The sequence below is a fragment of the Martes martes genome (genome assembly GCF_963455335.1).
Source record: "Martes martes genome assembly, chromosome: 5".
Classification (NCBI taxonomy): Eukaryota; Metazoa; Chordata; class Mammalia; order Carnivora; family Mustelidae; genus Martes; species Martes martes.
The window spans coordinates 106874606-106901562 of record NC_137892.1 but is presented as its reverse complement, the minus strand read 5'-3'; the positions used below and the strand labels follow the sequence as shown (position 1 = coordinate 106901562).

General features: G+C 46.0%; 1 protein-coding gene across 1 annotated transcript in view; it reads left to right on the top strand.

Annotated features, from left to right (window-relative positions):
• Positions 1 to 26957, top strand: part of DOCK2 (dedicator of cytokinesis 2) — a 403190-nt gene that overhangs the window by 330603 nt on the left and 45630 nt on the right. Inside the window, exons 31-34 of the mRNA XM_080804304.1 lie at positions 4022 to 4122; positions 4212 to 4270; positions 15180 to 15328; positions 24544 to 24629. Of these exons, the coding sequence (XP_080660430.1) occupies positions 4022 to 4122; positions 4212 to 4270; positions 15180 to 15328; positions 24544 to 24629 (395 nt within the window). The remainder of the gene's footprint in view (positions 1 to 4021; positions 4123 to 4211; positions 4271 to 15179; positions 15329 to 24543; positions 24630 to 26957) is intronic.

The following is a 26957-nucleotide window of genomic DNA, read 5'->3' as shown; positions in this document are numbered from 1 at the left end:
GGGACACGGATGCTTGTGCTTCTAGCCACGGGGTGCTACTGTCATGGCAAGTGAGTGGAGCACAAGGGAAGGTGGAGGACAGTGGTACCACTTCTGTGGTTGCACATCTAGGAGCTACTCAGCTTCGGAAGGCTTGAGGCAACCTGCCATGCCTTGTCATCTGGGAAGGCTTCAGGAAGGAACGGATCTTGAACTGGGCTTTATGAGGAATAGAACTTAGGTGCAGTAAGGGAGCCAAGCCAAGGAGGCCAAGATGCTCATATTATATCTGTGGAGTCTGAGCAGACCAGGCCCCCCGGAAGAGGCAGTTTGTTGAGAGAGAAAACACTGGAAATTTAATGAGGCCTGACAAGCCATGTTAGTGCCTTTTGTCCCGGTTCTCTGGGAGCAAGAGTCAAGGAAGGTTCAGAGGAGAGGTATCATGAGTGCCAGAAGCATCTGGCTGTGGCCACTGCTCACCTCTCAGGGCTTTGTGCAGAGCTACTCATCATGACAACGTCCCCTCAGTTTCAGTGTGGGTCCCACATTAGTCCACCGGGCAAAACTGGACAGAGGCTGTGGGTGAAATATTTAGGGGCACCACTTCTGATCTACTAAGAAAAAAGAGGCATGGTCTCTATGATCTCATGACCTGCAAAGATCTTCAAGGGGGGAGGACAAAAGAAAATCAGTTCCACTCCTATTGGAAACTTACCCCCACACAAAAACTTATATGTAGAAATCACAGATGCATTATTCATAAGAGCCAAAAGGCAGAAACAACACAAATGTCAGTCAATGGATGAATGGGTAAATAAAATGTGGTATATCCATAGGATAGATTAGCATTCAGCAATAAAAATAAATGAAGTGCTGATACATGTGACAACACAGATGAACCTTGAAAACGTTATGTTTAATGAAAGGAGCCAGACATGAAAGGTTATATATTTTATGCCTCCATTTCTATGAAATGTCAGATTGAGCAAATCCACAGAGACAGAAAGGAGATTAGTGATCGCCAGGGGCTGAGGGGGAGGAAAGAGTAGGGAATGACTGCTAAGTGGTGATGGTTGTATTACCTTTTGTGAATACACTAAAAACCATTAAATTCTAAATTCTCTAAAAAGTGAATGTTATGATATGTGGATTATATCTAAATTTTTAAAACTTAGGAATGGGTGGCAGAGAAAACATTTTTGAAGGATTAAGAACAGAGACTAGCAAGAAGCTCTAGGTTTGACATGTCTGTGTGTTTTCAAATGTGTTAGAGGAACATTACTGGAATTATTTTTGAAAGTAATACCAATTCAACTATGTTGCCCTGTATCTATTTCTCTTTTCTTTTTTCTTTTTTTTTTTTTTTAGATTTTATTTATTTATTTGACAGACAGAGATCACAAGTAGGCAGAGAGGCAGGCAGAGAGAGAGGAAGAAGCAGGTTCCCCGCTGAGCAGAGAGCCCGATGTGGGGCTCGATCCCAGGACTCTGAGATCATGACCTGAGCTGAAGGCAGAGGCTTAACCCACTGAGCCACCCAGGCGCCCCTCTATTTCTCTTTGTATCTTTATTACTCTTTGGAAATTTCCTAAAATCGGGAATTTCTCACCTTCAAAATAACCCTGTCCATGTCCTTTGACCAGGTTTTCTGTTTCCCTGGCTTGTTGCTTTGTATGATCTTAAATGTGAGGAGGTATGATGTCTGGGCTTAGACAGACCAAAGCAGCAAGTGTTCAGAGCCTGCAAGTCACAGGGGCATGAGGAGGCAGGACAGCCGGAGCGGCCAGGAGACCTGACCTGCGCCGTGTGTTTGGATAAGCAGGGTTACTACGGAAACAGGAGGGTTTGAGATGTGACTGTAATGGTTTGGGAAAGCCTCTGAAGGACTTTGAGGAAGGGAGTGATAGAACCCAACTTGTTTTGAAAAGATCCTCTGGTCCCTGTGTGGGGAGTTGACTTGATGGGCTCCACAATCTGGGAGGCTACTTCACTCTACCCTGGGAGCAGCTTGGTCTTCTGGACTCTGGGAGATAAAGTTTCCAAAAAGAAAATCTTATTCCCTCTATAGAATGTGAGCCGCATGAGGGGAGGGACGGCCGTCTGCATAACCACCCGCTATGCCCCCATGACGACACAGAGAATGCCTGGCACAGAGAAGGAGTTCAACAGATATGTATTAATGCATCCTTAGCCAAAGACTGGTCCTGGTGTGTAGAAAGAATCCTGAGCCTTCATCAGAAGGCTCGAGTTCAAATCCCAGATCTACTGCATATATGACAAACTTAGTGACCTTTGGAAAAATACTTAACCCTCCAAGCCTCATTCTCTTCATCTATAAATTGGGACTAATGGTAGCTACCAAGGTTTGAGAGATGAAAGGAGGGATGTACGGGAGAGTACCTGGCCCCTGGTAAGAAGGAAGTACTTGTTTTCTCCTTTCTGAAACTGAAACTACAAGCCCTTTTGAAAGTAGCACTCTGGGCAGCAGTAATGATGTTACCAAGGGTAGAGCTGCTTTCTACTTAGTCTTGGCCCTCTGAAATCTTCAGTGGACATCTTGAGTTAAGGATGAAGGTCTTAACGGCAGGTGACTTCTCTAGCTAGTGTTACCCTTCTCTTGTCAGTGTTGAGAGGGGGCTGAAAGTGAATGAGCTTTGTCCAGCAAAGCTCTCCCCTATCTGTTCCTACTAGGGCCTTGGCATCTTGTAATAATAGCCATGAGCACCCAAAGGGCCAGGTTGTGCTATTTGCTTTGGTACCAATGAAATCACTAGATTAATGAAAAGAACAATATGGCTAACAAGTGCTTTTGAGTCCTTACAGAGAATCATGCCCTTTACACATACCATCTCATACTATCTTTACCACAGCCCTCTGCAGTGGGTATAACCCCCCCTTTTGCAGAGGGGTTGGTTCACTGAGACCCCATCCCCCAGCTGCTGTAGGTTGTATCAATATCACCATCTCTGCATCTCATCTTTTGGAGCACTTGCCATGTGGCGAACCCTTTGTTGGCTCTGTTTCACCACGAGCCAGTAGAGTGGTGTTTAGTATTAACTCTTGCATTAAGCACCAAGTTATCATGTAAGCGGTAAAATTATAGTAAGCCTACATAGAAACTAGGCCCTTAGAGGTTCTTGAACTCCCATGAGCATCAGAATTCTCCAGAGCAGTTGTATACCCCCAGATTTCTGGGGTCTGATTCAGTAGGTCTGGGGAGGGGCAGAGAATCTGCTTTACTAACAGGATCCCAGGTGACGCTGATGCTGCTGGTCTGGGGCCATGCTTAGAAACCACGGAACTCCCTCCCGATCCCATCTTGTCTCATTTATTCTTTTCCTAACCCCCAAGCCCCCCATGTTGCTTCTCAACTTCCTTAATGTCACAAAACAAACTGAGGGTTGCAGGGTGGGTATAGGGAGAGGGTGGTGGGGTTATGGACATTGGGGAGGGTATGTGCTATGGTGAGTGGTGTGAAGTGAGTAAACCTGGCGATTCACAGACCTGTATCCCTGGGGCTAGTAATACTTTATATGTTAATAAAAAAATTAAAAAAAAAAAAAAGAAACCATGGAACTAAGGGGAAGGAGAAGGCAAAATATTCTAAGACGGAATGAGTTGCAGGCTGGTCCTGTGAGCTGTTAGGTCGATTAAGGAGGACTTCCAGAGAGACTGAAAGTCCCTGAAATACATAAGCCTCATCAACCTCTCATTCTACCAGGGCACTTGGCTGGGTGAGTTGTTTGTCTTTCAAAACACAAAATGAAACAGTTTTCTCAAAGCAGCCCTAAAATCCCTGTCCTCGCCCTGTCATCAGAGAGGGGACGTGGTCCACGCCTGGAGAAATGCAGCCATTGTCCTTGCTTTGGCCAGGATGTCTGTTTCAGAGTCAGCGCCAGCCTGAAAATTGCAGGGCACAGAATGAAGCTGGCTCCGCCACAGTCTTCTGCCATCTTCATAAATTATTCACACTGCCCAGCATTTAATCTGCTTTCCCACCGCAGACCCTCGCCATGACTGTTCTTTGCTCCTTCATTTACAGCTGTGGAACAACTATTTTCATCTGGCGGTGGCTTTCATCACTCAGGACTCTCTGCAGCTGGAGCAGTTCTCCCACGCCAAATACAACAAAATCCTGAATAAGTAGGTTGCCTGTTCGGGTCTCCTGAAGTGGGGGTTTCACGAGAATCTCTGAGACCGAGCCTGAAGCAGACATGTGTTGTTTCTCCTAGGTACGGGGACATGCGACGGCTCATCGGCTTCTCCATCCGTGACATGTGGTACAAACTGGGTGAGTAGCACACGCATCCAGACAGGCACATCTGCACACGCCAAGCTCCTTCTTGAAGACCATCTGTTAGAGGGCCACAGGGGCTTCAGCGGTGGGAGCTTGAAATAACAGTTGATCACCGTGTGTGTCCCGGGTCCTTGATATGTGCCTGATGAGAGGGAGTGCCCGTCCCCACGTCCCGCCCCCAAACAGCTAGGGCTCTGCTTCTGCTTGGTGCCCCTGAGGGCTTAAGAAGTCAAATTGGAATTTTTGGAAAGGAGGAAGGGCAGGGCTGCTGTGGGAACTTCTGTCCTCACACATCACACGCATGTTTCCTGGTGATCGGTGGGCCACTCAGCCTCCAGCTTCTTCAGCGATGTCATCTACAAAACACCCTCCAGCCACACAGAGGAGAATTGGTTCTGTGGAAGATGAGGGTCTTTTGTGATTCAGTGTGAACTGGCAGGTGTCGCCAGATGCCAGCCCTGTCTGGACTAGCTGCAGGAGTCATGCATGAACTGTGCAGTACCTGTGGGAGGAAGGAAGGGGGGATGGGATCTGGGAGGCATTGACTGAGTGTCTGAGTCAGCCCTGCACTAAGGAGGTCTTATTTTACCTTCACATCACCTCCTACAAAACGGAAAAACTCCCCCTCCTTTTACTGATCAGGAAACTCCGAGAGGGAAGTGACCTGCTTGAGATCGAGCAGGTGCAAAGCCCAGAGCTTGGTTTGGATCCCTGGTGGACAGGGGCCACAAACCTTGCTCAAGCCCTGAATCCCCCTGCACACAAATGTGCTGAAAGGATGAATGGGTCAAAGGACGGATTGCTGCAGAGTTACAAGAGAGACACAATGGGGTATTTTCATCTCCAGTTTGGGTGCCTTCCTTGACCCTCTGCTGCCAAGTTGCTCTGCCCTGGGCTTGGACAGCGACCCTCTTCAGTGGAGCCACTTACAGGGACTGTGCCTGTTTTGGGGGTTCAAATTAAATGACCTCTCCTGACTTTGTTTCTCGCCTCCTCAGCCTTCTTGGTATCTTTCAGTTCCCTTTGGGTTTCCTGGACAGCAGTTTCTTGTCCTTTCCAGCAAGGTCCATTTGCTGCAGGTGCAGCACAGTGGACAGACTATCCACCTGGCCCTGCGCTCGCTGGCAGCACCTGGCAGCACCAGACTCAGGTTAAAAGCACACACTGGTACCAGGAGGGCTACAGATGGCTTTACAAAATCAAAGGGAGAGAGAGCCGGGCAACCAAGCCCAGAACCGACTGCCACATACCTGCCATGGGCCTTGCCCTGTCATTTACAAGCTATGAGGTCTGAAGCAAGGGGACCAAGTGACCCTGGGCATAATCTGGGGAAATAGCGCCCAGGGGGCTTATGAGTTGCATAAGAGCAAAAACTGGCAGAGTGAAGCCAGGGAGGCCACGCCCAGGTCGGAATTGTTATCATTGTTTTCACCCTTGCCCCATCAGGGCAGAGTCTACTCTTCCTGTTCTGGCTCTTTCATCATCAACACCAGGCCTGTATCACTTGTGTGTGAAGGGCGGGAACCAGGCAGGTCATGTCAAAGAGGGGAGGGGCCGGGGCATGTTAAACCCACAGACATCCACAAAGCAGGGTACCGTCAACATTTGGAGTGGGATTGTTCTTTGATGTGGGGTGCCCTGTACACTCCAGGATATTCAATAGTATCCCTCACCTGTACCCACTAGAAGCCAACAGCATCCTCCCTAGCTATGACAACCAAGAGAATCTCCAGGCACTGCCAAATGTCCCTGGAGAGGGGGAAAAGAATGTGCAAAACTACTCCTGTTGGAAAATCACTTCTGTGAAGAAATACTGTCTCTGCTCTGTTTTTCTAGAAAAGCCTGCCTTTCTCAGTCTGCCTTTTATGTCTCCACGTTGGATAAGGACAAGGATATGAAAAATATTTTATATATCATTTACCATTACTCTTCAATAGGGAAAAAACAAAAAAGGCTGGTGCGAGTGCAGGCCTAGCTGGTAGGTGGCACACGGCCTCGGGGTCAGGAGTATGGGAAGAAGTAGCTGGGCCTGGAACAACAGGAAGCAAACATGCCCCCCGCCCCCCCACCCCCGGCTGGAAGGGGCAGTCACTGTCCTCATCTGGTCGATTGCTGTCCTGTTAGAATGCAAGGCTGACGATGTGTCATCTTCCAGTTTTTCAAAAGAAGCCAGGAAACACAATTTTTAAATGTATTTCCAATTTCTGAATATTGACAATAAGTGATTGGAAGTTTATGAAACATTGAATATGCCCAACGAAACACGGGTCCCAGATTCGGTTTGCGTAGGAGTTGACACTCTGCTTTATGACAGCAAAGACGAGATACAGCTGGGGTGGGCTTTCTTTCCCACACCTACACCCTAGGCGTTGCCAGGATTGCAAAGCAGGGATCTGAGGTTTGTTTGTCTCTAGATCTTCCACACAGCCTGCTCTTTCCGGAACATCCTTCGTTGCCGTTGTTTTGCACACAGAAGATTTTATTTAGATATAGATTATGTTTTGGCAGACGTTCCTGCACTCCCAATTATGCTGATGAATGAAAAGATGTTACCAAATATTCCACCTGCTTAGAATCGCAGAATATCAGAGCTGGAAGGGCCCTTTAGAGATCATATTGTCCAGAATTTTTCAAATGTTTATTTTTAGCGGAGGGCCAATAAAAAAAGAATCTCGTGCTCAATACTATAAATTGGTTGAAAGCTAAGCTATTCTAATTGCAGTGGGGTTGGGGGCCCAGAGCCCATTTTAATGGGTCACCCCTGAGCACCCCATGTAGACCCCTGAGGATTTTCTGGGGAGAAATCCTGAAGCACCTCAGAAAGGTCTAGTCCACCCCACCATTTTACAAGAGAGAAAACTGAGACATAGATAAGTGAAGACGGATGTACAAGGCCATATACTGCTTAAGAAGCAGATTCAGGACAAGGACCCTGGCCTGAGCATCTGTCCTAAAGCATCACAGAATCCTCCCTGTTTGCAAATACTTGTAGAATGAATTAATGCCATTAAAAGATGCATTTGTTAGGGTTTGAGGTTGCAAGAAAGACAAACTGATTCTGCCTGCCTTTATCAGAGCAGGTACTTATCAGAAGGGCAAGAAGAATAAGGCTATGAAGGACAGGGCCAGAGCCACTCTAGAATCCAGGGCAAGTGGCATAATTTTGCCTTTAGCATGTTTCATTCCTGCATCATCCTGCTTAAATATTCAGTCTCCAGAGGACATCATTCTATTGACCCTCCTTGGATGACCACTCCATTAATGGTCCCACTTAGCCTATATCCACTGAAGGAGGTAGAGTTTCCCAAAGTAAGAGGTTTATGGAGTCATAGAGAGGTCAAAGTCACAGATGTCCACTGCATGGAACAAGAAGTAAAGAATAGTTTTGCAAAGATGGCCACCCTGATGACCCTTTGGCCTGGACTTCCAGAAAGAGGAAATTATATCAACCTAAAGGGATTTTCCTATTTCTTATTAGTTGCATAGCTGCCTTCTCCTTGCCTGTCTCCCTCAGGGATAAGAGAACAAGAGGAGGCAGAGTGAATGGATAATTCCCCAACCCCACGCCATCTTCTGTTCTACAAGATCTTGACATTAGCATGCTTCCTCCTAGTTTGTTAATGAGGTTAACCTGCTAATCCAAACCAGGACCAAGCACTGTGTACATTAGAGACAAATGCAGTGGATAATGATAGGTTTTAAAGTACAATCCATGGAATATCCAAGACCAAGTGAAACTTAGAAGCCATCTATGGCAGACACAGCTGAGAGCCCACAAAATAGCCATTCTACCCTTCTTTCTGGTTAAATGAATCCGGGTTTATTTATTTTTTTTCCTGATCATAACTTGTTCAGTTAGCAATATCTTGTAGCAGGTGATGTCCATGTGACCCATCTCTGTCCAAAGAGAATCAGCAGAAACAAAGTTGTTAGTGCTTCAGGAAATCCTTTTTGTCCAATTAAAACCAAAGGGAAAGGGACAAGTGCAGTGAGCACAACATATGTTTTGCCCATAGTCCTTCCCCCCCGGTTCCTTTCTGGAAAACAATGAGATGCCTAGAGGTGCAATAGCCAGTTTGAAACTATGAAGATAAATGTTGTACACCAAGGATGGAGGAGTGGCTCTGGACTGACCATCATTTGACTTCTTGTTAAGGCAGAAAGTTAAAGCAGAATTTATTCAGTTTAACCATGGTGATCAAATATGTTACATCTCTAACTGATATATCATCTCATTCAATCCCCTCCCCATTTTATAGGTGAGCTCACTGAGGCCCAGAGAGGCATAAGGACATTCAAGTTCAACAACAAATCAGTGACTCAGCTGAGGTGAAAGAACTTGTCTCTTGATCCCAAGCCAATGTTCTTACTATTTTTTTTTTCAGAATATGCAAATTATTTTCAAAGAGTGTGAAATAGCAAACTGTTTTTCAAAGACTTTGGATAATGAGTAAATCACAATGCATGTTAACCTTTTAAATTTTGTTTTAATGCCCAAAGCAATCAGGGCATCATCACCGTGATCATCAGTATCATCATCATCTTCTTCTCATCAGGAAAGATTTGAGCAATCCTATGATTATAAGACAGCTAATTGCAAAGATAATCTCAGGCTTGAAGATTATTCAACATTCTTCAGAGAAAAGTCTAGACAAGTGTGTGTGTGTGTGAGGGTACATGAGGGGAGGTCTTGATAGAGAGAAGGACGACATCTCGTTACCAGGACCAGGCCACTAAAGGGTTAATGCCATTGTGTTTTTGGATCCTGGGACTATGCCAAATGGAATGTACTTTTCCTGATAGTGTAACATCATAACATTTGATTTCTGCTTGGAGTGAAGCAATGCACATTTTGCCAAAATGATTGCACTTAACCACTCCACATTCACTTAGGTTAACGTCGGGCTGCTGTGTTAACAGTCTTTGTGGGAAAGAAAGACAAATTCTAGTGACTGGCATCCTGGCCTTGTATGTAAGGAGGTCACTCCTGGCAAAGCTGTGAGAGCAACTGGGCCTTTACTTTTTCGAGCATCTACAGAGTACCCACCTCAGCTCTAAGCTCCGGGGAAGGGTAAGAGAGTTGGGGAAGGATAAGGCATAGTCTCTGCCTTGCCAGGAAGAGCCGCCATCTGGTTCTAAGAGTAGAACGAACTAAGAGGTTAAAGAACAAACTTCGAGTGTGTTCTTTAACATGAAATGTGTGGTGGAGACTCAAGGGTTCAGGCACATGAGAGGTCGATGAGGACAATACGGATGACTCAAGAGTTCAGGCACATGAGAGGTCGATGAGGACAATACGGATGGGGTAAATGGCTTTTGAATGAGACCCCAGTCTGGCCCATATCCAGACTGAAAGAAAGAGGGGAAAGGACAGGTGTTCCAGGAGAGCAATCAGCCTGCACTCAGCATGGCTTCTTAGGATTGGGATGAAGCCACCTGTAAGAAATAGAAAATGAGATTACAGGGACATCCATCCATCCATTTGAGTATTGATTCATTCAGTTAACAACAAATATTGAGCATTGTGGTAGGCCCAATAACATTTCCCCAAAGATGTCCATGTCCTAATCCCTAGAAACTGTGGATCTATTACCTTATTAAGTGGCCTTTTCAGACCTGATTAAGAATCTTGAAGATGGTGAGACTATCCTGGACTATCCAGGTGGACCCACTGCACCTACAGCGTTCTTAGAAGTGAGTAAAAGGAGGCAGGAGGGTCAGAGAGGGATTTGAAGAACATGCACTGCTGGCTTTGATGGTGAAGGAAGAGACCCGGAGCCAAGGCACGTAGGTGACCTTCAGACGCGGCAAAAGGGAAACACATAGTTTCTTCCTGAGGCCTTCCAAAAGGAACTCACCCTGCTCACACCTTGGTCTGAGGTCAATGAAACCCATTTCAGACTTACAACCTCCAGCAGTGTAAGATAATAAATTTTGTGCTATGTTACACCACTAAGTTTCTGGTGATTTAACACAGCAACAACAAGAAACGAATACAAGCACCTTCTACATGACAGGCACTGTGCCTCAGGCTGGGGCTACTAACTGGAGAGCTGTTTCTCTATGGTCAAAGGGGAAATATCTGCAGAGCAGAAGCTTGTGGCACCCCAAGGGTCTGCAAAGGACTCCTGCCTCCTGAGTGAGCCCAGGATGGCCTAGCTGAGCAAGAGTGGAGAACTTTACTCCAGAGCAGTACTGTCCTGTGGGACTGGAATGTGAGCCACCTGTCTAAATGCAAATGCTCTAATGTCCACAATCTTTTCAAGGGAAAAAGAAATAGAAGATTAATGTTACACTATGTTTTATTTAACCCTATTTTCCAAAATCTTATCATTTCAACACGTAATCAATACAAAACATTATTATTTTTTAAAGACTTTTTTTTATTTGACACACAGAGAGAGAGAGAGAGAGAAAGCAGAGAGGGAGAAGAAGGCAGAGAGAGGGAGAATCAGGCTCCCCATAGGGCAGAGAGACGTGGGGCTTGATCCCAGGACCCCGTGATCATGACCCAAACCAAAGGCAGACACTTCACCAACTGAGCCACCCAGGCGCCCAATACAAAACGTTATTGAGATGTTAGTTTTGTTTTTGATTTCCAGAACTCATTCTTTGAAATCTAGTGGGCTTTTAATAGTCACAGCACATTTCCACTTGGACTAACCTCAAGTGCTCCAAAGATTCGTGTGGCCGTACCTTCCATATTTAATAGAATGGCACTGAAGAATGAATAGGATTTCTTCGTGAGGGAAGTAGGGGTAGAGGTCAGTGTGGAAATGGGATCCAGGAGGTGGAGGGGAGAGCATGATGGCTGGAGGAGGACACATATGCAGGCCCAAGGAGGAAGGGCAGGGTGTGGCTGAGGAGAAGAGGCAGGCCATGGAGGGAGCACAGGCAGGCAAGAGGAAGCGATGGGGTATGGAGTGGGAACATCGGACCAAATGGGTCTGCAGAACTGGTAACAGAAGCCATGGAAGGATTATAAATTGTGGACCAGCATGGTCAATTTTGGGTTTTTCAAACAACTTTGAGGACAGATTATAAAATACTTAGATAGGTTAGAGAAAGGTCAGGAAGTTCCTGAGTTCCATCATGGGAGAGAAGATAAATCTGTCCTGACCCTCTCCCCGTGACTTCTCTTTCCACTGGAGGTGAACAAATAAACTGACAGGCCTAAAAATTTCCAGGAAAAGCTCCAGGGAGCTCCATGAGTTGGAACATGTCTTTGCATGTTGCTTTTTCCAGAAGCCAGCGGAGGCTGAGCTGACAGGACTCACCATTATCCCCACAATCATCATCCGTACTTCCTGAGCCTTTCTAATGAGCCAGACCCTCCACAGAGCCCTTTGTTTCTATTAACTCTTCTAAGCTTCTCAACAGTCCTACCAGGCAGGGATTGTTTTTATCTCCATTTTAGAGATGAGATGACAGAAGCTCAGGAATGTTGAATGACAAAGCCACGACGCAGCCATGGAGTGGCGGCCAGGGGGACCGATCCAGGTTCTTGGGGGGGGGGGCGGCTCCGTGGTTCTCAAGGCCTGGAAGGGATCTGGATGAGGAGGAGCAAACAGACTGCCTGTCTCGGAGCAGTGCCAGAAGGGAGCTTCTCCAAGCCTGAGTCAGAGCACCAGAGATCTGTGTTCTTTCTTCCTCTTTTGAGCCGAATGAGTGATCTTGCCGGTCAGCCCAGCTTTATTTCAGAGTCCCCAGAAGGATGTGGGACTCTGCCATCCAGGAGGTCCCAACTCATCCTCATCCCTGTTCATTCCAGAGTCTGTGCCCACCTTTACAGAGCCATATACTCTCTAAAGAGTGTGCCTCTGTCCCCAACAACCTCACAAGGTCAGTGACATGTTCCACTCCTCTCAGCAGGCTCGAGGTGATGGTCTCCTTCCTTCCTCCTTCCCTCCCACCTCCCTTCTTCCCCCTTCCTTTTTTGCCAGGTCCTCTTCTTAGTGCCCTCATACCCTTTGCGTTCAGGCTTACAGTCTCCTCCTGAGAGGTGTGATAGATGAGGCCATGGTACAGATTAGAAACCCAGGCCAGGGAACACACAGGACTCCTTTCCACCCACACACCGAAGCTCTTCTCTGCGCTCTCATTACCACCAGAGCCTTTCCCAGAGCCTATGTAATTTGGCATTTGGATTCATCCTGCTGGCTTATTGGCACTTTAAAAGCCTTTTCTAATTGGTATCTGTTCTCAGTGAGATTTGGCCACCATTATACGAAAAGAGAGCCTCTTACTGATTCCTTGCCTTGCCTTTTTTTGAATACAGCAGCAGGTGTGTCTCTTGAATGAGGATTTTTTTTTCCCCCAAATGAGTTTGCATTTAATTAGTTACAAATATGTTCTGCGTGTGCGCGGGCACACATGCCTATGTATATAAAAACACACGCAAATGCACTTTCAGATTATTTGAACACAAAATCCAATAAGCTCAAATTCCATTTCTGATGTAAATGAATAACATTTCTTCCTGGAGCACTGTAAGGGACATTCAGCTCACACTCTATTTAGAGATCAGCATCTTTCTCCATTTTCCCTAGTCTTTCAAACATCTCTTCCACTGACTGCAAAGAATGCAGGTCAAAAGTATCTTAGGAAATCCCTGGTCTACAGCATGTCCGCTCTTTATTTTAAGCCGTCTTAAATATATCCTTATCATAGCCAATGCCCTCCAGTATTCTAAAGGCCTTTGTTGCATGAGCAATTTCTCTGTTCCGTGGTGGCTTATCTGACAGTTTCCCATTTACTTTCTACTTTTTATTGCACTTGACTTTGAATTTTAAAACCCCACTGTGGGTTTAAAGGATCTTGAAGGACGAAATCAAAACCCTAGATTAGCAATTACTATAAACCTGCTAGAAAGTACCATTTTTTTTTTTTTTTCTATTTGGGCCAAAGCGAAGGCTTGAAGCTCAAGTGTAATCCAAATGTATCATATAATGAAGCGGATATCCTGGAAAAGTGTCTTTATATTTCACTCAACTCTCTGCCTGACTTCACCACTTCATTCTCACTAACTGAAGACAGTCTGAGAATGATGCCTTTTTTATCTGAATTCTGGGGAAATACTTGAACATTAAGCCTCATTTAGGCTAAATGAAAATTCATTTTCTTGCTGCCTTCCCTCTTGGCTCCTTTTCTGAGCCTTAATTGAAAGCAACAGCACCAGACTGTATACCATGCCACCTGACTTTCTGCACCCCCAGGAGCTCTCTGCCCCAGGTTAAGATGCCCATGGTTTGTCCTGAAAATGGAGAAAAACCCATAGGGGCTTCTTGGGCTCTGAGACTTAGAAGAAAGAGGCAGCTGCTGATGGACCAGCCAGACATCAGCTTCGATGATAGGCTGTTGTGGATATGCTTGCCCTCGCTCCCCGGGAAGTCCCTGCAGCTCCTAAACACCCTTCTTTGTGCTCCTTCTCTGCCATGTCTCCTGTGTGTCTTCTCAAGAGTCTGCTTAGCTCTGCTCAACAGGGCTGCCCTCAGTGGTCCATTTTGGTCAAACATCAGGAGAGCAATAGGTAATACTGTGTCAAGTATGCCACGTGGCCAGGACGGTCCCGGCTGGGGAAATAAAAATCTGCATATTCGTCACAATGACCCTTATCAAGTAAATACTATTATTCTCTCATGTTAAGATGAGGACACTGAGGCCCCAAGTGGTAAGATCAGCTTGTCCAGCATAGTTGATGGTGGAGTCCATCTACAAATTCAGGCCATCTAGCTCCAGGATCTGTGCCCTTAACCACTGGGCTACACTAGCCGTGCCCCTGGGTGCTGATTCTTCCAGGCTTTGTGATAAGTAATGCAGGGGTGTATTTTCACATGGTCTTCTAAACAAGTGGGGGCTGCTATTGCATTCTTGTAAGATCCATATCCGAGTCATTTAGCTAGTGACTGTAGGAGCTAGACAAATTTATTTCTTCATTCAACAGACATTTACTGAACATCTAAATGTCCTATACTCAGTGCCACAGATACAAAGGTGAGAACAGACATTGCCTCACACTCTCGTGACATGGGGCAGGCAGACAGTTATCATATCTTTCCACAAATGAAGCCATCATTGCAAAGTTGGCTGAAAAGACACAACACAAGAAGCCAGTGTAGGGGTTCTGACCTCACCAGGGTTGGGGGGGCATGTGCTGCTGGCTGTTCTCAATAGATCCCCTGGGACACATCCAGGGGAATCCAGGTGACAGTGAAGGTATTGGGGCACAGATAGGAAAAACAAACAAACAAACAATTATTGTCAACAAAGGACCAGTGTGTGCATAGGCCTGGCAGTGGAGGACACAAAGTGAGTCTGCAGCACCGGAAGCAGGCCAGCAGAACTAGAATGCCAAGAGCCAGGGGAGGTCCGTGGGAATGCCTTGCCATCGACTCATCGTTCCATTGGCCACACTATTCCTTCAAGGGGAGGGATTCCACGGACTCTACTATCATAGCAGATTCTTAGCAGCAAATTTTGCTTTTCTTGTTTCATAAGACAGTTGCAAAAAGCATGCTCTCCAGTCTCAGAAACATGGTTTGTGATGCAGACAGGCATGATTTCAAATATCCCTGTGATTTGCCACCACTAACATATTCCATCAGAGCTCCATTTGCCAAGAAGATCATGCAGGTGAAAACCCTTGTAAACAGTGACGTGCTTTACACATACCCGTGTTATTATCCTTAACAACAGCTCGTTCCAGATGATGCATGCACCTCCTGCAGGAGTTAATATATGTAAAGTGTTCAAAATGTTGCCTGGCTCCAGTAAACCACTGTATAAGTGTTCACTATTATTTCTACTATTCTGCCTCCCTTTTTTTCCCCCCCAGGCTTGGTCTGAGGAGGATCTGTGCATCATGAAAACTGTTTTATGTGTCTGTGTTCCTCTTCTCTTACAGGCCAGAACAAAATCTGCTTCATCCCAGGCATGGTGGGACCTATATTAGAGATGACACTTATCCCTGAGGCTGAGCTCCGGAAAGCCACCATACCAATCTTCTTCGACATGATGCTGTGTGAATATCAAAGGAGTGGGGATTTCAAAAAGGTAAAAAAATGAGGCTGGAAACTCATGGCATCCTCCCTAATCCCTAGACCATTTCCCCATAATGATATCCTCGTTCCATCTGCCTGGGCTTCATTCAGGAGCTTGACGGTAGGGTAGAGACATTATTCACGTGCCTAGAATGAGCTGGCAGATCGGATTTGGTCACTATTCTATCATGCTTTCCTGCCCAAGGCCAAGATTAAAATGCATTTTCTTGCTGTGGATCAGCTTGGTCCCTTTCTCAATAGTACAAGTTCCCTAATCCCTACCTAAGAGTTCCCTCCAGGTGTGTCCAAAGAGCCCATCCCTTCTATCTGCCCCCATCTTGGACCCATCTCTGTCCAGCATTTTCTACTCCAGGACAACCTGGAAGATCTACATTGTCTAGAAAGAGCCGACCTTTCCAGGAGTCATAGTCATACATGAGTTAAAATCAACAGCGAATGGCATCAGAGACCCGTTGCCCAGGAGAGACCTGTGGGGCTACCATGGCAATAGGGGGCTTTGCCTAGCATGAAGGAAGTGAGCAAACTATGTGAAGCACAGGTGTCATTGGCCAAGTATTTTCATTGAAAAGCCCTGTCGAGCTTGAAGAACAAAGACCACTTTCTGGGCCCACTCACTCCCGAACCTTCTGACAGTGGCGTAGGCAGCCATTTCAACAATGGGTTCTTGGCGGTTCAGTAGTTTCCCCATAGTTCAGGAAGATTGGTGTTTTAGTCTTATCAGGTTCCCTCGGATCTTGATCCCCTGTCGTCTTCACCACACCTTCCCACCTGGTTTTACCTTTAATGGGCTCTTCCTCCTCCTCCCCCAGCATTTCTGTCTCTCATTCTAGACCATCTCCTGCCACCAAACATTTTCCTTAAAACAGATACTTAAAAAGCAGCAGATTCCAAGCTGCCTCTCCTTAAAATCCTTACAGATTTTACCCCTTTCTCACTTACTGGTTCTCTAGTCCTCACCCAGTAACCTCCAAACCTTCCTGCTTGCACGCAGGGCCCTCCGTACCCTGGCCTTCGGTCAGCCTTTTCAGCTATTGTCCCCACCTCTTTTCCCACCTCCCATTATTCCCACAGCTCACCTGAACTGGGATGCCTCAGTCAGCATCCTCCTCTGTGAGTTTCTCCTTCCTGCTACTACTCTGCCCTGTTTACAGTCCTGCCTGCCAACACCTAAACTCCTACTGATCTTGCAAAGTCCATTGCAGAACTGGGTCCATTCAGACAACTTTTCCCTCTATTCCTACATCATTTTATCTCTCTGAGGTATGATGATTACATACTGCCTTGCCTTGTACTCATTTCTAAGTATGCTCTGCATCTTCCTCATCCTTATCTAATAAAAGTGATGATAATGATGATGATGACAGAAGTGGCTGCCATGAACTGGATGCTTACTATGAATCAGGCACTCTAAGTACTTTCCCTCTGTTAGTTCATATGATCTTGTTTATTGCAAACCCATGAGTTAGGGAGCATTATCATACCCATTTTAAAGATGAAAATATTGAAGCCTAGAGAGGTAAAGTCACTTGCTCAAAGTCATACATCAACAAAAAGGAGGGGCAGAGACTACAACACAGAGATCATTATGGTCCCCAAACCCTGCTGTGCCTACAGCATTCTCCAGCCCCGGGTACTGTCATAGTAAATGTCGGCAGAGTGAAAGAGTGCACGCCATTCTCTCCAGCAGTGGTTTCTCAAAATAGGTTCCATGGAGCACTAATCCAAACAGATGCTCTAGGGAAGGGGATTTCGAGGCTGAATACCTTTGGAAGTCACTGCATATGGTAACCCCCTCTTGGAGATTTCCAGTGCACATTAACATAGTCAAAGCACTGAGGCATTCTACTGTAAACAGTATTTACAGTGCTCAATTTCTCAAACTTATTTGTGCAAGAAGTATCAATTAGAAGTGCCATTCTGCCAATCACTTTGGAAAACATTGTTCTAAGAGGGGAAAGACACTACAGGTGGTCTTCAATTTACAATGGTTTGATTTACGATATTTGGATTCTACGATGGTGTGGAAGTGATACAAGTTCAGTAAAAACCTTACTTTGAATTTTGAATTTTGATCTTTTTCTGGGCTGGCTAACTGCAGTAGATTCTCTCTGGTGATGCTGGGCAGCAGCTGTGAGCCCCAACTCCTGATGAGCCGCCCGATCATGAGAGTAACAACTGCCGTACTTAGAGCCATTCTATGCTCATACAACCATTCTTTTTCACTTTCGGTATAATGTTCAGTAAATTACATGAACTAATCAACATATTATTATAAAATTGGTTTTATATTAGATGATTTTTTTCCCAAGCATAACCAATGTAAGTGTCCTGAACACGTTTAAGGTGGGCTGGGCTAAGCTATGTTGTTCATTAGGTTAGGGATTTTAAATGTATTTTCAACTTAACTATATTTTCAATTTGCAGTGGGTTTGTCAGGACATAACCCCATTATAAGCCAAGGAAGACCTGTAATTATGTCTGATGATACCAGTGTGAGAGGGTACTCTCCTGTCCAGGGATTAATTAGCAGGAGATCTCTAGTCCCAGAAAGTCTAGTGACTAACTGTCTCCTCGGCAAAGAGCTTTAAAAGAAATCAGGTTGAGGAGGTCAAATAGAGGAAGATACCATATCCAACCAGTTGGGATCAAGAGGAGTGAAAGGTGAAACCCTGAGAAGGTGTTTGAAGGCAGTTTACAATCTGCTGTCTCTTAAGGGGTAGTGAGGTATGTGAGTCTTGGGAACACGCAGAGGGCACAAGATGGGAGACGAAGGGAATCAGCCTTACCCTCAGGTCAGCACTCCCTCTAGAGGTGTGTGCTCCAGATGGCTCAGAAGATGTCCTGGGAGCAGGTGTGCAAAGGAAATACTCCAAGTACCTGAAAGTATGCCATATTTAAAAAACAAGCAAGCCCGTCAATTCTAGATTATGACCTGACAGTTAGCCAATTCGAGATTGTGACCTGACAGTGTTGGTGTCTTCATGTGTTTAGTAGACTTCACAGGCTTGCCTGAGTGTGATTTTTTTTTTTTTCCCTAAAGGATTTCCTTATTGTGGCATCCCCAATCTATCCACCTGTTCTCCATGAATGGGGGTCATCCTTGGACTCCTCACTCCAAGCTGTGTTCATTGTGATAATGTTCCTCAATTGCTCCTCTTAATTTTTCTCTTATCAAAAGAGACAGGACAATCAGGCTGACTAATGGGGCAGCTTTCCATGAAAAAACCAGCTGATAAGCTTGGTGGGAGCTCAGCTATAGAATGAGCAGATCCAGGCATGTCTTCTTGGTTCTGGGTAAGCAGCTCGGGAAGTTGTCCCCAAGAAAGGAGGAAGCCAGTCCACATAAACCCCAACCCATCCTGATGGCCAAATCTAGAGTGAAGCCAGGAACTGGGTCTGAAATCCAGGAGGCATTGCATGCAAACTAGCAATAAGGAATGAAGCCAAAATTATCAACTAAGAACCAGGTGCCTGTAAAATAACAGGCTTCTCTTTCTAAAATTTGAGTTTCTTAAAGGAAATAAAAAAAAAAACCAAAACAAGAATAAAAGGTAGCAGGACCCTTTCTCCCAGTTCACAACATGCCCCCCGACTTGGTACCCAACATCTTGAGGTTCTCTTGCTGGCCTGCATTTGCTCTTCCTTTGATTTCTTCACCTGAAGAGATTCTACTCATCTTTCAGCTGAGGTCCCACATTTTGAGAGAGCCCTTTGTGCTTCCTGATGGAGGCAAAGGACAGATTCGCTCAAGCAGGACGTCCAAGGACTGGAACTAGGACAGGAAGGGGTTAGACCCTGATGGACTTAAGGAGGGTGTGGGGATGGGGAAAAGGAGGCTCTGGGGCAATCTCTCTTTCTGCTCTGAGTTTCTTTTGCAACCTCATTGCCAGATTGCCCTGTCTTCTCTTCTAGCCCAAATAAGATAGCTGATGCATTTGACTGATAACATTTATCCCTCATGAGTACGGCACTTCACCCAAGACCATTGCAGGGGTTTCTGTCCTGTGCCTCGGACTGGTTGTCCCATCCCTGATACATTCTGCAATTCCCTTGGTCGGGCTACAGACAGGGCAGTTTTGGCAAAAGGAGCCTTGGGCTGCCACATTGTGGCTGGCATGGCCGTGCTTGGTCAGGGTGAAATGCATCTTGTCCTGCCTGCATGAGGCTCAGGCATATCACTCATCTCACACTGCGTGACAATCTACTCATAGATCTGACTGTATCATGAGACTGTTGAGTTCTTTCAGGGTTAAAGCCAGTCTCTCAGTCCTGAACTCCTAGCACCTATCAAATTTCCTGTCATGAATATGGTGGGAACCATGTCAGTGTTCCCAGGATGAATGGAAGCCTCTAGACCTGCATCCTACCACATTCCAGAGGAAAAACCTTGGCACAGGGAGGAGCATTCCAGTGAACATTTTCATAATGTAGGGTATTGTGGGTAGCTGACCATTGCTTGAATAATCCCCAAAGGCTGGGTAGACCAGTTGTCTTTCTGGACAATTCTTCATGGAAGAAGTGGTTTGGGGGTTTCGAGGTGAAGTTGGTGGGAAGGAGTGGGAGTCCTGGGGCGAAGAGGCTGAGAAGAGTGGTTACTTATGATACAGATCATAGAAAGGACTGTGGAACAATTAGCCTAGGGTCTGAGCTACAGCAAACAATGGTTCCTGAGAAAACCCTCTCTCAGAGATGGAAGAGGTAATAGGATTTGATAGCAGCACCTAGAACAGCAGCTAGAACACAGCACAAGGTCGCGGTAGTTGTTTGATGAATGAATTAACAGACAGAGATATCAGTGCAGCAGATCCCACTGAAACTGAGTCTTGGCGTGGAGCAAGGTGGTGATTCAGATGGCTTAGAACATGATGTAGAAAAGAACAATCGATTCAATAAATAGATACTAGACACCTACCGTATTGTCTACGTTAGCATCAGATGGGCTTGCTGCTTCTGGGCTGGTAAATTTGGAAAAGTTATTTAACCTCTTTCAGCCCCAGTGTCTTTATCTGTGAAATGGATATCATAATACCATTATAGGTTCCCAAACCAGAGCTCTACAGGGAATAGGCATGGTCTGAAGCAGGCAGGGACAAGGTAAGAATTGGGAAGCTGTCCTGACTCCCGTCTCACAGGACATTATTGTCTCCCGCTCTCCCTCCTGCCATGCCCCAAGTCTGCTTCCATCCACCCCCAGACAACCAGCATTTCATTAACAAAGGAGGCCACAGGCTGACTTACTGGGGCCAGTTCCATCCCTGCTATCTCTCCACCATCCTGGCCTTTCACACTAACTATTCCCCGGCCCCTCACACAAAGTCAAAGTCAGCACTATACCTTTAAGGAAGAGCTCTTCTTTCCTAAATTTCACACTTCTGCAAGATCTTAGGCAAACAAATAATGAAAACAGCCAAAATGTTTTCAAGAAGTCAGGAGACCCAGCAGAAGCAATGCAGGGAAGGCATGATGCAAATGTGAAGCCTGCATGAGTCATTGTGTTGGAAGAGAGAGGCCCGCCCAGGAAGGCTGGGCTCCTAGAGTTCACTTCCTTTTCCCTGATTAGGGCTTTTTAAGATTCCTGTTGGGTATTGGTAGCATTGACTTCTGTGAAAGTAGCCTGCAGATGCCCGTAAAGGAATAGCCACCTTTCAGGGGTGGGTAGGAGTCAACAATGTGACGGCGGTGTGGCTGTGGATGAAAATGGAATTGATCTGGAGAAGGCGGAAGCTCTGCACATGGCACAGCATAGTGTATGTTTAGGAGCAAATGCTGGGCCCTTGGGCCTACTCTGGCCAAGTCCATCCATCCTTTGAAACCCAGACCAAGGTTTCACTTTGCCTCAGTTTCCTTCTTTATAAAATAGGAATGATGATATCCATCCCCCTTGGCTAAAGACTAAGTGAGATTATGCTGCCATTGACAATGAAAATGTCAACAATGTCATGAAAATTGCCAACGATTATTGAACACTTAATGTGTGCCAAGCACCATGCTAAATCTTTCATGTGTTTTTCCCATTAACTCCTCCCAGCACCACTCTAAATAGGTGCTGTTTTATATTTCCTTGTAGTAGGTGAGAAAAATGAGCCCCAGAAAGCTTATCAATTTGCCCAAGGTCACATAGTGGGGAAAAAAGTCAAAGCAAGACTGAAACTAAGTCTCTTGGATGCCAAAAGCTGTGGTCATAGCCACTCCTGAGCACAGTGCATGCTGGGGTGTGGGGGGAGGCAAAACGGGCTGCAGTCCACTTTGGGATGTGCCTGACTGCAACCCTCACTCTTCGACCTGCCCCAGAGGGCTCAGGCATGGATGGCATCACCCAGCTCTGCACAACCCCTGGCACCCTGTAATTTCCTTCCCTGCAAGCTCTTTTGTGACCCTGTGACAAGTGCTTATTTACCCCATGCACTTCTCCGCTCTAAAGGCAAGTTCATCACATGAGGAGGAATCATGCCAACATTTACCACTGAACAGCTCAGACAAGAAAAAATGCTGTTTTTTTCTCCCCCAGAGCTGCTTTCCAGTAACATCCAGCAGTAATAACATAACATTAGCAGTAATCATTAGCAGATCAGCAAACCTGAGGCATACCTGAGTTTATGGTCTCCCCTGGTGCTTTATATATAAAATCCTCCAGTCCTCCTAACTACCCTGTGCAGTAGGTACTACTATTATATTGATAGGCCAAATCTGTCCTGCTACCTGTTTTTGTAAATAAAGTTTTATTGGCATACAGCCATGCTGATTTGTCTTTTATCTATGGTTGCTTAGTGTTATAGCAGCAGAGCTGAGTAGTTGTGACAAAGACTATCTAAACTGCAAAGCCTAAAATATTTATGGTGTGATCCTTTACAGAAAATGGTTGCTGGCCCCTGTTATAAACTCTGAAACAGGATTAGAAAGACCTGCTAGCTTTCCCAAAATGGTGGACGGAATGGAGCAGACATGTCTAGATTGCCAGATAATCCAACATCAGAGCCCATGCTTGTAGTCCTTCACCGTATTTCTTCCTGCCCTAGGCTTGCTCAGTAGACCTCTCTAATCAACATAGCCCCAACCCTTGACTCTGGATGACATTTGATGCCCACTAGATGCTTAGTATAATGCATCATATAATGTCCATGATTCAAGTGCAGACTGGCAGCTCAGACCCTGTTCAAATTGGCCCCCGTCTAGGTCTCCATTCTAATTTTTTTTCCTTTCTCTCTTTCTTGAACTCTGCTCCTGCTGAACTGCTCTCCTCATTTTTCTCTACATTCCTACCTCCATCCTTTGCTCAGTCCATGCCTCCTACCTAAATGCCCTTCCTTTTCACATTTGTTACAGTCCTATCCATTTTCTAGGTTTTGTGTATCTCCTTCCATAAATCTTTTGCAACTATGGAAACTCACAGGAAATTTTCTCATTTGTGCTTTATCAGCACAAGCTTCTGGTCCTTTCCTTTGGCCCTCAGCACACAAAAGTGAGGGAACAATGGCACCATACATGTGTGTTGAGGGAAGAGTGACTCCAGCCCTGGCCTTTCATCACCTGAAGATTCCAACCAACTAGACAGGGCTTGATCCTTTGTGCACTGAAAAGAACCTGCCGAAAGGTCTCTGCCTTCATAACAGACTTTAGACAAGCCACCGAAATTCCCAGAGCCTCTGCTACCCAAGAGAAAGGCTCCACTTACTTAAGTGGGACCAGTACCGGGCTGGCTGCTTTTCACGCATTTTTACATTTAAAAGTGATCCTCCTTGGGGCACCTGGGTGGCTCAGTTGGTTAAGCAACCAGCTCTTGATTTCTGCTCAGTCATGGTCTCAGGGTCATGAGATCAAGCCCCACCCAAGTCGGGCTGCATGCTGCGTGTGGAGGCTACTTGAGACTCTCTATCTCCCTCTCCCTCTGTCCCTCCCCCCTGTTTGTGTATGCTCTCTCTCTCTCTCTCTCTTAAAAAAAAAAAAAAAAAAAAGCGATCTTCCTTAAATATGACCTCCAGACCTCAGGGAGCTATTTTAAGGACTGAGGGTAAAGAGGTTGGGTGAGGAGCCAGGAGTACCCACCCAAAGACTGCTTTGACCTGGGTGACCTTTGCCAAGGGCCTCCTTCCCTTCTCCAGATGTCAGATTCTTATTTAATGGTAAAATTGAGACATACACTGCATGGTATGGATGCACTCATCGGGGCATGTTATATAAAACCGTACAAACCGTTTTACATTACAGCCACGAAAAGGGACCCAGTGTGACCCTTTAAAATATGGAAAAAGCCATGAACTGAAGCGAGTGAGATGCTTCTTCATGGTGAAAATGGGGAAATAGAATACCCTCTGTCTTCATTGTAACAAGATTGGTGGGACTGTGGGTATGTGCTCACTTTCAAGTCACTTACCTAGTCTGATTTCTGCCCAGTACAGTTGTCCCCAGTCCTTGCTTTCTGAGGCATCAGCTCATGCAAACATGACAGCTTCAAGTATGGGTGGGCTCAGGGCCTCAGTGTCTCTCCATCTCCCCCTTTCTGCTTCCATTTGTATTGGTGTCGTTCCCAGGCAGGCTCTTTCATTGTGGCCATCTCCAGCAGCCTCAGCTTCTAACTTCCATCTCCGTGTGGAACAGACAGACTCCATGCTAAGAGTTCCAGCAAAGCCTCTGAGTCTCACTGGCTTGGCCTGAGCCTTTATTAATCTTAGTGTCTAGATGATGAAAGAGACTGATTAAGAGCTAGGCCTGGATCACGTACCCGTACCTGGAGCTAGGAAGGCATGCTCAGCTCACCTGTATCCCGAAGACTGAGACTAGGGCCCGTGCGATCACCGAAGTGTGGAGAAAGGCTGGCCAGACAGTCAGAAATGCCAGCTGTCCATGATAACGTGCCATTCCCCGAAGACGGAGCGCTCTGCCGTGCACCTCCACGTCCTTGCACACGCTGTGTCCTCCGCCCTCCGCCCTCCACTATGCCCTTTCCCTTCCTTCACTCACTCTCTTTCTCCCTGTCCTCCATCCCTCCTTCTCTCTCTGGTGCTTACCATCTACGTTTCTTCCCCATGCTCTGGGAACTCCCCAAACACAGACATGGTGCCCTGTTCTGTGTGCACTCCCTGCTCCTGGCACCGACCCTGGGAAATGCTGGGCACTCCCCAAAGCTTTGGTTAAAATAACAAATGGGCTAATTTCAACATTCAGCCTCCTAAGGTTGTTCTTATTGATTTCCATCTCGTATTTCTTCAGTTTGAAAATGAAATCATCCTCAAGCTGGACCACGAGGTGGAAGGAGGTCGAGGGGACGAGCAATACATGCAGCTGCTGGAGTCCATGTAAGTCCAGCGCCCGCCTGCGGGAGGAGCAGGGGACGGGGGAGCTGGGGATGTGGGAAGCCAGAGCACTGGGAAAGATGGGGCCTCCGGGGGCGCCCCACCCCCACTCCAGAGATCTGTCCGTTGGCTCCTCGTACTGGAGAAACCCCCCTTCTGAAAGCAACCTCAAATATCTCTCCCTAGAGGGACTGCTTCTTTGATATTGATGGAGTAAGACAGATAAAAACAAACTTTGCTGTATTGGGAAGAGGAAAACAATCCACCAAAACGTTCACTTCTTTTACCTCTTTGCTGTGAACTAATTCTTGCTGGTTTTTCCTTTTTTCTCTTTTAATCTTAGACAGACGTTGATCATGCCCAACATACCTGGAGCCTACGCAGGACACGCGGGCTGGGCCAGATGCTCTCTGGGCACGGCCTCATTTAGCTGCATTTACTCTCTGATCCCGGTGTCACAGAGCTGGCCCCTGAGGCTCATGGGAGGGGCTTGTCTGAGGAAACCAGAACAAGCTGGTTGGATGGGCAAGCTGGGATCCGAACCAGCTCTGCCTGACTGCAGGGCCCAGGCCTGAGTGAGGCAGTGCACCGTGGTCCCCACAGCACTTGCAATCAGGACCCTGTTTGGTTTTAACATCTTACTGAGATATAATTTACATACTATTCAGCCCACTAAAAGTGTACAATTCAATGGCTTTTAGTATATTTGCAGAGCTGTACGATCATAACCACAATCTGTTTGATGAACATTTTTGTTCCCTCCCAAAAGAAACCCTATGTCCCTTAGCCACCATCCCCCCTACTTTCTGTCCCTGTGAACTTGTCTGGTCTGCACATTTCCTATAAATGGAATCAATATGCGGTCCTTGGTGCCTGGCTTCTTACACACGAGGGTCACCCCACGCTGTAGCAGGTGTCAGTGCTTAATTCGTTTTTGTGGCTGACTGATCAGACACATCCCATTTTGTTTATTCACTTACCTATTAATGGATATTTCAGCTGTTTCTCCTTTTTCAACTATTAGGAATGATGGTGCTATGAGCATTTGTGTGTAAGGTTTTGTGAGGACACAGGCTTGTGGTTCTCTTGGGTGTAAACTGAGGAGTGGAATTGCTGGGTCGTCTGGTAACTCTTTGGCCTTTTGAGGAACCCTGAGACTGTTTTTTCAAAATACCGGACCACTCCCATTCCTACCAGCTGTGTGTGAAGAGTTCCAGTTTCTCCCCATTCTCCCCAGTACTTGCTAATAATCTGTCTTACTAATTAGAGCCATCCTAGTGGCTGTGAAAGTGATACCATTGCCATTTTGATCTGTGTTTCCTTGATGGCTCGTGATGTTGAGCATTTTTTCACGTGCATATTGGCCACTTGTATATAGTTGGAGAAAGACATTGGGTTTTAACCCTAAAGCCACCACCTATCATCTCTATAACTTTGGGCCAATCACCATCGTTAGCCTCAGTATCTCCAGCTGTAAAATGGGAAGAATAAGCTTGCGGTTATTTTAAAGACTGAATAACTCTAAAGCATCTGGCACACAGCACATAAAGCTAGTAAGTATACTTTGCTCGGACACCTGATCCCCAGTTTCTGTCTCCATGTCAGTTGTCCCCTTTCCCCAAGAAGGACTTCACCGAAAGTTTGGTACTGTGGCTCAGACATCCCAGATTTCTTCCTAGTTGCATATTCTCTGATCTGTATGATTCTCTGATATAACTCGGACTTGGGGTTCTTTTTCCAATCCTTTTTTAATATTTTAACTTCAGCAACAAAAGCAAAACTAAAGGCCTTTCTCTGACCCTCACAGTGACCCTCCTTCCCCCACTCCGGAGGCAGAGCAGATTCCCAGCAGTACCCTGTCCCCCTTCTGTCACTGTGCACAGCCCTCACTAAACACATGGATTGCAAAGGTAGCTCAGCCGGAAGGAGAAGCTCACTGTCTGCCCCTCGGGTGGGTATTGAGACTCACTGTCCAGGGGAAAAAGTGACATTTTGCCTGAATCAATGTTTATTTTAAAGTTCTAAAAAAGAAAATCTAAATATTGACCATAAGCGAAACCATTTACGGTGCTGGCAATTTCCATTTTTATAAGCGGATAGGGCTCTGTGGTAGTCTTCAGATGATCAGCAGGGTTTTCAAATCCTTCCTGAGTGATTATTTATAAAAGGAATCCTTAGAGGTTGAGGAAATTAAAAGCAGCTGATTATTTTTGCTCCTGAGATAGAGGTGTGAATGATTTCTATAAAACCAATCAAGTCCAACCAGAGCAGTCAAGGTCCCATTAGAATGCCCAGCGGCCAGGTCCTTCCTTCTTCCTTTGAACTTTCTGA